The following is a 9,922-nucleotide window of genomic DNA, read 5'->3' as shown; positions in this document are numbered from 1 at the left end:
AGGGGCAGGAAATATTAAATAAGCTGGCCAGAACCAAAGCGAAGCTGTCACTTAGGCTGAGATTTATTAACTCTGAAGAGGAGCAAATTAAAGGTTTTGATGGACCCATCAATCCCACCACTGTGATTTTTCCAAAGGTTGAACCTTTGGGGAGCTACAGTCGTTGCACTAACAGGTTTTTAAAGGTTAGGCATTGGCGCTTCTGTCTGGAGCAGCTCTGCAGAGGAGTTGTTGTTTTTTTCCTTCTTCTTTCATGCTTTATTATTTCCTGATTCTGCAGTGGGATGGGTCTGTTGGGAAAGATTTTCATTCCCTTTGTAGGATTGGTTTTGGCCTTCTGTTTTTATTCAGCAAGGGAGGATTTTAAACCTGGTAAGTTATTAAAAGCGAATGTATTTTAAAAATTAAACAGAAAAAGCCACGTTTGACTGTTTTACACAGGATGTGTACAGAGCCTGAAATGAAACATGTCTGGGCATTTGGAACACTGCAGATAATAGAACACTCTGCTTTGCGGAGCTTTCAAACTACATCAAGCAAGTAACACAGAGAAATATTTTCTTAGGAAACAGGTGAAGTAGGAGTTTTATAATTCGGATTTACGGGGGGGCTTTTAACATTCAGTTTCACATGATTTATGTTTGTAAAAAAAAGAGCTAGAAAAAGGCTATTTTACAAATAATTTTTTTAAAAAATCTTTAATAACTTTGAAAATATCTTTTTTGAAAATGGCTGGAAATTTTAATTATCGGAAAAAAAATTCATATCCTGATTTGCAACGTGATGGTTTTTTAAAACAATCTGGCCATGTCCCTATTAATATTGCTTTATTCACATTAGGAATTTTAACTATTCTTCTTACTGCAGTTTTCTTGGGACAAGGCAGAGAGTTTGCCTGGTGCAGGGTGGGCATGCTGGTTTGGGCAGGTTGTATTGGCTTGTTGTCCACTTTGGTTTCTTGACCCCTGCGGGGCACAGAGAGGGGGGGGAATCTTTCTCTGGTATCCTGGTAAATTAACATCCCTGTGCCTTGCTTTCCAGAGATGCTGAAAGGGAAGCGAGTGATTGTCACTGGAGCAAGCACTGGAATTGGAGAGCAAATGGCTTATCACCTGGCGCGGATGGGAGCCCATGTTCTGATCACAGCACGGACGGAAGCCAAGCTTCAGAAAGTACGTACCGAGCACACACACACACACACACACACACACACATGAAAGTCAGTCTTATGTCACACACATAGATGTACAAACACGCATGCACACTCACCATTGCAATGACATGATATGCGCATCGGTACACTCGCATGCTGATTCTCACACATGCACAAACACACACACACACACGCTTGTGAGTGCGCAAACACATGTACATATCCATGCTCATGGTCATGCACACGCATGAACTCTTCTTTTTATACATGTGCTGGTATCCGTGCTCACACCCGCTTAAGTACACATAATCTCATGTGCACTAGCACACAAGCATGCCCTCTCACTGCATTGCAGTAATATACACACGCCCCCACTCATCCTGCAGGCACAGACTTCCACTGCAGAGCAGATTATACTGGTAAATAGCCAGGTTGCTTCAGATTTCCATGGTACACAGACTTTGAAATCCCAGGAGGCTCCAATCCCATTCTCAGATCCTTTAGTGCCCACTGTTTAAAGCCAGAGCCAGTGGGTTCAACATAGTAATCCTATTGGAATCCAGGCTTTGCCCACCCACTGCTAAAGGATCCCCCGCAGCCTAAGGGGGGGTCCACAGGACCTGGAGACCAAAAAATTATGGGGGACAACTAATAAAAGAACAGGGACAGGAGTGAGGTCAAAGGGTCAAACGAAGGGAAACCAGACTTGGCAGTCGGAATGCACTCATTCTACCCACAGAGCCATGTCTATCCGACCATGGATGTAACACACTGAGGTTCTCAGAGGGTCATCAATGGGAAATGTGTTTCTACAACAGGGGTTGCGAGGTTATTACATGGGGGGTCACGAGCTGTCAACCTCCTTCCCAAACCCCGCTTGGCCTCCAGCATGAATAATGGTGTTAAATATATTTAAAAAGTGTTTTTAATGTATAAGTGGGGTGGCACTCAGAGGCTTGCTGTGTGAAAGGGGTCACCAGTACAAAAGTCTGAGAACCCCTGTTCTACAACATTCCGTTCACGTGTTCCAGGTCATCACACGGTGTCTGGAGCTGGGTGCAGCCTCCGCGCAGTATGTGAGCGGCAGCATGGAGGATGAGGCCTTTGCCGAGCATGTGGTGAAGGAGGCTGAGCTACTGCTGGGTACGTTAGCAGCTCACCGTCTGGAAATCGCCATCCGACCTTTAACAAGTGATAAAATGCAGATAAAATGTAGCATCACTCCTTAGCCACATTAAAAAAAACAAAACAAGAAAGGGCAGGAAAAATCGGAGGGATGTGGAAATGTCCTTCATCCTTCTCACATTACATTTGTGTGTGTGTGTGTGTGTGTGTGTGTGTGTGTGTGTGTGTGTGTGTGTGTGTGTGTGTAATGAGAAGAATGAAGGATTATATTCCTATTTGTATCTCACATTCACAAGTGACCAATCCATACATTTAGTAACTATATCGAGTTATAGTTACAATTATTATTAAATGTATTAACTGGCCACTTGTGAATCTGAGATCCAAATAGGATTGAAGAGAGCGCACCATAGTATAGACAGGCTTTGTGCATGCACCCACCCCAGGCTCTGCCAATGCAACTCTGCCCTGATTAGAAGCATCATCTGCTGTGTCAGCCTTTGTCCTGCTAGGGGACTGCAATCCTGCCCTGCTGGCCCCCCATGCTGTTCAAAACCTGGACCCACACACAGCTCCGCCGCTCAGGCTTGATCTCAAGGGCACTCTTGATTGCAGTCCTATACCTCTGTAACACTCTGCTCCTGGTTCTCCAACATTACATTCCTAGGCCTTCCATCCTCTTTAAGCTGTAGCAACCCTGCTATGCCAATTATAGGTCACTGCACAAAGCTGTGCAAACGCACACCTGTCTGCTCTCTCTTGCCACACATCCTGATGCTGCACCTGTGGGCCCACATGCAGGTCAAGAAAGACCTGCATGTGTCCCCCCACCTGCTCCACCCTGAATGAGCCGAAAGTACAAATCACAACAAAGTGTTTTTGTCATACGCCTCTACCCCGATATAACACTGTCCTCGGGAGCCAAAAAATCTTACCGCGTCATAGATGAAACCGTGTTATATCGAGCTTGCTTTGATCCACCAAAGTGCGCAGCCCCACCCCCCCACCGCCACCGCGCTGCTTTACCACGTTATATCCAAATTCATGTTATATCAGGTCGCGTTATATCGGGGTAGAGGTGTGTAATCTGAAGACTGGGACTTGGTGAGTGCACGCCAGTCACACATACTGGCAAGCAGAATCTGGATTTTGACCCAGCTCTGCAGAGATGAAAGGCCCGTGCAGTGACCCAAAAGCCTCCCTTATTATTAAGAATAATAAGAATAATAGAGGCATTTCATTCCAAGGAATAAATTCCTGCAGAGATTCATAGTGACTATAGGAAAAGATATGTAGCGTACACAAGCGGTGTGCTCTGCACTTCCTTCGCTCTCTTCCCCCCTAAACTAAAGCATCCCTAGCTCTCCCCTTGGCTTTCAGGAGGCCTAGACATGCTGATCCTCAACCACGTTGGCAACTCATACTTCAACTATTTCGACGGAGACGTGGGGCACGTGCAGAAGCTTCTGAAGATTAACTTTCTCAGCTACGTGGCCATGACTGTTTCGGCGCTGCCCAGGCTGAAAGACAGCAGGGGCAGCATCGTGGTGGTTTCATCCATGGCAGGTGAGCCATGAACGGGGGCAGAGACCTTGGGGCTGATTTTCAGAAGTGATGGGCACCCAAAAATCCAAGGGATATCAATGGGAGAGGCAAGTACTCAGCACCTTCAAAACGAAATATAGCTCAGTGGTTTAAGTATTGGCCTGCTAAACCCAGGGTTGTGAGTTCAATCCTTGAGGGGGCCATTTAGGGAAGTGGGGTAAAAATCTGTCTGGGGATTGGTCCTGCTTTGAGCAGGGGGTTGGACTAGATGACCTCCTGAGGTCCCTTCCCACCCTGATATTCTATGATTCCCTTGGGTTTTGCTCCCCCTAGCTGTTTGCCAATAGAAGCTGAACACCTTGGCATGCTTCTTGATTATAAGCAAAGGGGCTCATTGGAGGAGCCCAGCTCAAGCTCTTCAAATATTGGCATTACAGTCTGACCAGAACAGACTGGAAATATGTGGCTTTCTCTTTGTCTTGGCTATTTGACTGACTAGACAGGGTCATTTTGTTTCTGTGGATCAAATTCAACAGCCAGCTGACCCCCTAGCTGATAGTTCGTTGGCTTACATGAAGCATCTTAGGTGACAGGTTTCCCTATTGTAAATCTGCCATCTTAGTCAACCCCTTGCTGGTGAGCTCAGCTGAGGAGCCAAGGACCCAAACGGCCACTGAGACTGACTCCACGTTGTAGGTGATCTCTCCAGGTCAGGTCTGAGCACATCAGTTGAGAGCATTGAAGGTGGGAAGCCGCCCGCTCTGTGCATGAACAGGACATTTGGGCTGGGCTATTCAAAGGACCTTAAGGGTACGTCTACACTTACCTCCGGGTCCGGCAGCAGGCAATCGATGTTCTGGGATCGATTTATCGTGTCTGGTTTAGACGTGATAAATCGATCCCGGATCGATCCCGGAAGTGCTCGCCATCGACGCCGGTACTCCAGCTCGGCAAGAGGAGTACGCGGCATCGACGGGGGAGCCTCCATGCCGCGTCTGGACCCGCGGTAAGTTCGGATTAAGGTACTTCGAATTCAGCTACGTTATTAACGTAGCTGAATTTGCGTACCTTAATCCGAAGTGGGGGGTTAGTGGGGACCAGGCCTTAAGAGAGTTAAAAGCAATAGGATTTGAGTGCCTGTTTACCTTTGTGTCCTCTGAACCCCCCAGCCTGCGTCTCTGGGGCAGTCGGCGTGACACTTCACCGGCACTCAACGCACTTGGAAAGAATGTTCCATCTGGTGCAGAATCAAATAAAGCTTTCTGCAGCACTGCAACAGAACTTAACTGTGTCAACATTGCTGCTCTGTGTCTAGGTAAAGTTGGGTTTCCATTTACTGCTCCCTACTCTGCAACGAAGTTTGCTCTAGATGGGTTTTTCAGCTCCTTGCGGCAGGAATTAATCATTCAGAAGGTTGATGTTTCCATCACGCTCTGTATACTCGGCTTCGTTGATACAGGTAAGATCAGTGCCATGTGAACCTTGCTGATTAGGAACTAGTCACCCTCCAAGTTCAAGCATTTTATCCTAACTTTCAAGTTGCTTCACAACTCTCCGCTCCATTCCTCCTCCTCTCTTGCCTCTGATCCACCAATGCTACTTGTCAACTCCCCACAAACATTCTTGCCTTCTTTCATGCCACCCCGAATACACGGAATGTCCTCTCTGGACTGATCTGGAAGGACACTACCCCCACCCTCCTCCAAAGCCTGGCCTACACTGAAATTTTATACCAGCATAACTATGTCAATCAGCGAAAAAAAACACACCCTGCCTTGCATAATTATGCTGACAAAGCCAGCAGTGTAGCTGCAGCTCTGTCAACTGAAGAGTGCTTCCATAGACATAGCTAATGTTGTAAGGGGAGCGACAGCGGTAGCAAAACTCATTCTGTTGCTCTACTACGTCTACACTAGGGGGCTATGCCGGCACAGCTCCAGTGACATAACTATGATGGGATAAGCTCCATAGTGTAGACATACCCTCAGACCCGTTTCTGACTCATCATTTCAAAGAAATCAGTCAATGGATAATGGCTAGGCCAGCCTGACGTGCAGTTAGGATGAGTCTGCAGGCCAGATCCTCAGCTGGTATAAACTGACATAGGTCCACTGAAGTGAATGGCATGACACCAATTTACACCAGCTGAAGATGTGGCTGTATATTTATGTACTGATGTAATTACAACGTGAATATATAAAAAGTGAAAGTGTCTGCATGAGAGTTGCTTGGAAAATGGGGGAAGCGGGGGGGGGGGGGGGGACTTACAATATTTTGCAAAATTCTCTTCCTCTGTTGAAATTTCCAATTCTGTTTTGTCTTGTTTTTACAGGCTCTAGTATGCCTATCAAAATCATTGAAAGTGAGCTGAATCCCTCTCCCCAACCCTTATGTGGCTCATCTGCTTAAATCATAAGCTCTTGGGGGCAGGGATTGCATCGACCTCTGCATCTGTACAGGGCCTAGCACAATCAGGGCTCTTGTCTAGTCTTGACAGGGGCCTCTAGTGTTACCATGATACAGAACAATAAGAGAGGGGTTATGCTGGTTTTCTCCCAGGCTCACTAAGCCACGCAAGGCTCAATTGATGTTAAATGGCTTAAAAACAACAATTAAAATAAGCAAATCCAAGCTGGGTTCAGCTGGCCCCGGAGGTGCAGGGCTCACTAGTGGAGAGCACTGCAAATCTAACCAAGCTCCTTTTGTTCTACTGTGCTAGAAAGTGCCATGAAAGCAGCTTCTGATGTGGTTCTGGTGTCCCCTGCACCGAAGGAGGAGTGTGCGCTGGAAATCATCAAGGGGGGAGCCCTCCGCCAACGGGAAATTTACTACAAATACGCAGCTACCAAAATCCCCCTCTTGATCCGGGACTGGGCTCCAGAACTCCTGGATTATCTGATCAGAAGAAGCTACAATGTGGAGAACCTAAAGAAAAATTAATCAGTCTGAGTTCTCCAGTGCCTTTCCGCTCATACCTGTCTCTGGGGTTACCTTAATCAAGGCCTGGTGTGCCGTGGAGCTCCCTAGCCCAGGCTCCTTCTCACTTAGGGAATGCAATGCTGGGATCCCTCATCGTGTGACCCTGGGATCACGTGGCATTTTACAGTCCTGAAAACCAATGCAGCATGCCTAGGGTTGCCAGGTGTCTGGTTTTCGACTGGAACGCCCATCAAAAAGGGACCCTGGCGGCTCCAGTCAGCACCGCTGACCGGGCCGTTAAAAGTCCAGTAGGCACCGCAGCGGGGCTAAGACAGACTCCCTGCCTGCTGTGGCTCCGCGCGGCTCCCAGAGCCAGCAGCATGTCCCCCCTCCGGCTCCTACGCGTAGGGGCATCCAGGGGGGTTCTGCCCGCTGCCCCCGCTCCAAGCAACAGCTCTGTAGCTCCCATTGGCCAGGAACAGCGGGCAATGAGAGCTGTGGGGGCGGCGCCTGCGGATGAGGTGGCGCACAGAGCTGCCTGGCCACGCCTCTGCGTAGGAGCTGGAGGGGGGACACACCACTGCTTCTGAGAGCTATCTGAGGTAAGCGTTGCTCACAGCCTGCACCCCTGACCCCCTCCTGCGCCCTGGCCCAGACCTGATCCCCTCCCACCCTCTGAACCCCTCGAACCCAGCCTGGAGCACCCTTCTGTACCTCAAACCCCTCATTGCCAGCCCCACCCCAAAGCCCGCACCCCCAGCCAGAGCCCTCATCCCTCCCGCACCCCAACCCCTTGCCCCAGTCTTGAGACCGCCCTGCCCTCCAAACCCCTTGGTCCTAGCCTGGAGCACCCTCCTGCACCCCAAACCTCTCATCCCCAGCCCCACTCCAGAGTCTGCACCCACAGCAGAAGCCCTCACACACACCCCAGCCCAACCCCCTGCCCCATCCCACATCCTGAACTCCTCATTTCTGGTCCCACTCCAGAATCCGCACCCTCAGCCCAGATCCTGTACCCCCTCCCACACCCCATCCCCAGCCCACAGCCCTCACCCATACTCCGAACCCCTGGGCTCCACCCCCCAGCCTGGAGCCCTCACACACCCCCGCACCTCTCATTCCTCCCCCACACACCACCACCCCCTGCCTCAGCCCGGACTCCTCATTTCTGGCCCCACCCCAGAGCCTGCACCACCAGCCGGAGCCCTCACCCCCTCCTGCACCCCAACCCCCTGGGCCAGCCCAGGGAAAATGAGTGAGTGAGGGTGGGAAAAGCGAGCGATGGGGGGGAGGGGGAATAAAGTGAGCGGGGGCAAGGCCTAGGATAAGTGGTGGGGCAGGAGCGGGGCCTTGGAGGAGGGGCAGGGCAGAGGTGGGACAAGGGTGTTCAGTTTTGTGCCAGTAGAAAGCTGGCAACCCTAAGCATGCCACTCCTGTCATTACCGGATACAAACGCGTGCACTCCTGCTCCTGCAGCTGGGAGCACGGTGAAGTCATGCTGGCCTTGAAAACCCATGTTTTGAAAAGATTTTTGAATTCGGTGCCCTGGGATTGCATTTCCTACTCTTCCTTAGCTCGCATTTCTCTGCATTTGAACAGACTTAAGGACTAACTGACTTCGCCAGTAAAATGCAATGGCCATTGCCTTTACCTCCACCTTGTCTCAATATGGTCTTTATGAGACATTTTTATTTAAGGGAACTAGGATCTTGTTGCACCGTTGATTGTTAGTCTATGTATATGTCAGCTGCCTATGAAGAGATCTTTGCAGAGAGGGAAGGATTGTATTTTATCCCATACCGCCCTCTCCTGGTGCATAAAATCCTTGCAGCAGGCGGATTTGAAATTCACAGAAGAGAGGCAATGCCTTAACAATATAACAATATTAGAACGGCCCTTGTGATCAAGCAGACTGTGGGGAAGGTCATTTCCAGAGCAGAAATCTGGCAATGTTTGTTTTAAAAATCTTTGTTTTGATTTTTTTAAGCTAATAGACAGCACTTTGTATTTGAAATGAAGATTGCAATTCCTTCAAAATTCCTCTAGATCATGGAGTCCTGGCTGTAAACATGGAAAACTACAGTATCCTGTCCCAGGAAAAGTCAGACAATTTCTACTCCAGAAATGTATCAATGTTTACTCAAGAAAGAAGACTGCCCACCCCCCACCACAACCCAAAGCCAAGTGGCCTGATTTTCAGAGGGGCTGAGTGCCCGCAGCTCAATGGGAGATTGGCATCTCTAAAAAATAGCAGGCCAAGACCTAACAAAAACTAGCCAGCATTCCAGCAAACCCCATTGCTTTAGCTATAGTATCTGGAATAATATAACTACAGAATACAGAATACATAGCAAAAGAAGTATCCAGAATGTCTCTGACCTCAGTTCTGACTTCTTAAGAGCTGGATTATGGTTACATAACAGCTGGCATTTGTGGTGACTGGCAGAGCAAGCTATCTCCATCAAAGATGACTGCTAGCAGACAGCAGCGCTGGCTTTCTGTTTCCCTTTTTGTGGCAAATAATTAGTGCTGATGGAAATTTTCCAAATTTAAATTACATTTTTTCCACAGGTACAAAAAAATTGAAAAATGTTCATGAAATTGTTCCCCTCTTTTTCCGAAGAACTCTAATAAAAGTGTCATGGTGAAACTATCTCCTGTCCCCAAATCTGAGCTGAAGTTGAAGGAGAGATGGCTGGACTCTGCACCATGGGATTTGTTCATAACACATGCCCAAGACTGAACAAAGCATGAAAGACAGAAATCTCCAACAACTCCACCACCACCCTTCCAGCCAGCCCTGGCCTTACAAACACACAGAGCTGTGGAGCATGTACTAGGGGAAATGTAGTGACGTGAATTCATTATTAAAATAAAATTCACTAACCTTAGAGTTGTGTATATCCCCCCCCCCTTTCTCCATTATATCTTTTTGGCCCATACTACCTGGGTGCAGTGCCATTGACTCCAGTTGAGGCCTTATCTACATAGGGAAGCCGCACCAGTTTAACCTGACGGTATGTCTACACTACAAACACTACAACGACACAGCTGTAAACTGTGTCATAGACACTTTCTACATCGACTAAAAGGATTTTCCATTGCTGTAGTAAACCCGCTTCTCTGATAGGCAGTAGCTAGGTTGACAAAGGAATTCTTCCATCAACCTAGTGGGGTCTA

General features: G+C 48.4%; 1 protein-coding gene across 1 annotated transcript; it reads left to right on the top strand.

Annotated features, from left to right (window-relative positions):
* On the top strand, window positions 1-9,633 carry LOC101932631 (11-beta-hydroxysteroid dehydrogenase 1-like). The gene is made up of 6 exons (XM_005303577.5): window positions 1-372; window positions 1,042-1,172; window positions 2,185-2,296; window positions 3,659-3,844; window positions 5,139-5,282; window positions 6,543-9,633. Exons 1-6 carry the CDS (start codon window positions 285-287, stop codon window positions 6,761-6,763), a joined length of 882 nt encoding a protein of 293 aa, XP_005303634.3. The 5' UTR covers window positions 1-284; the 3' UTR covers window positions 6,764-9,633.
* Window positions 9,634-9,922: the final 289 nt, after the last annotated feature.

The sequence above is a fragment of the Chrysemys picta genome, chromosome 4, assembly GCF_011386835.1.
Source record: "Chrysemys picta bellii isolate R12L10 chromosome 4, ASM1138683v2, whole genome shotgun sequence".
NCBI classification, from domain to species: Eukaryota; Metazoa; Chordata; order Testudines; family Emydidae; genus Chrysemys; species Chrysemys picta.
This window is presented reverse-complemented; position numbering and strand designations above follow the sequence as displayed.

Excerpts from the sequence above, each read along its gene's own strand:
- LOC101932631 (XM_005303577.5), top strand. The coding sequence starts at position 285 with ATGGGTCTGTTGGGAAAGATTTTCATTCCCTTTGTAGGATTGGTTTTG. Across the intron at positions 1,173-2,184 it reads CGGAAGCCAAGCTTCAGAAA|GTCATCACACGGTGTCTGGA; the intron begins GTACGTACCGAG and ends CACGTGTTCCAG. Across the intron at positions 3,845-5,138 it reads GGTGGTTTCATCCATGGCAG|GTAAAGTTGGGTTTCCATTT; the intron begins GTGAGCCATGAA and ends CTCTGTGTCTAG.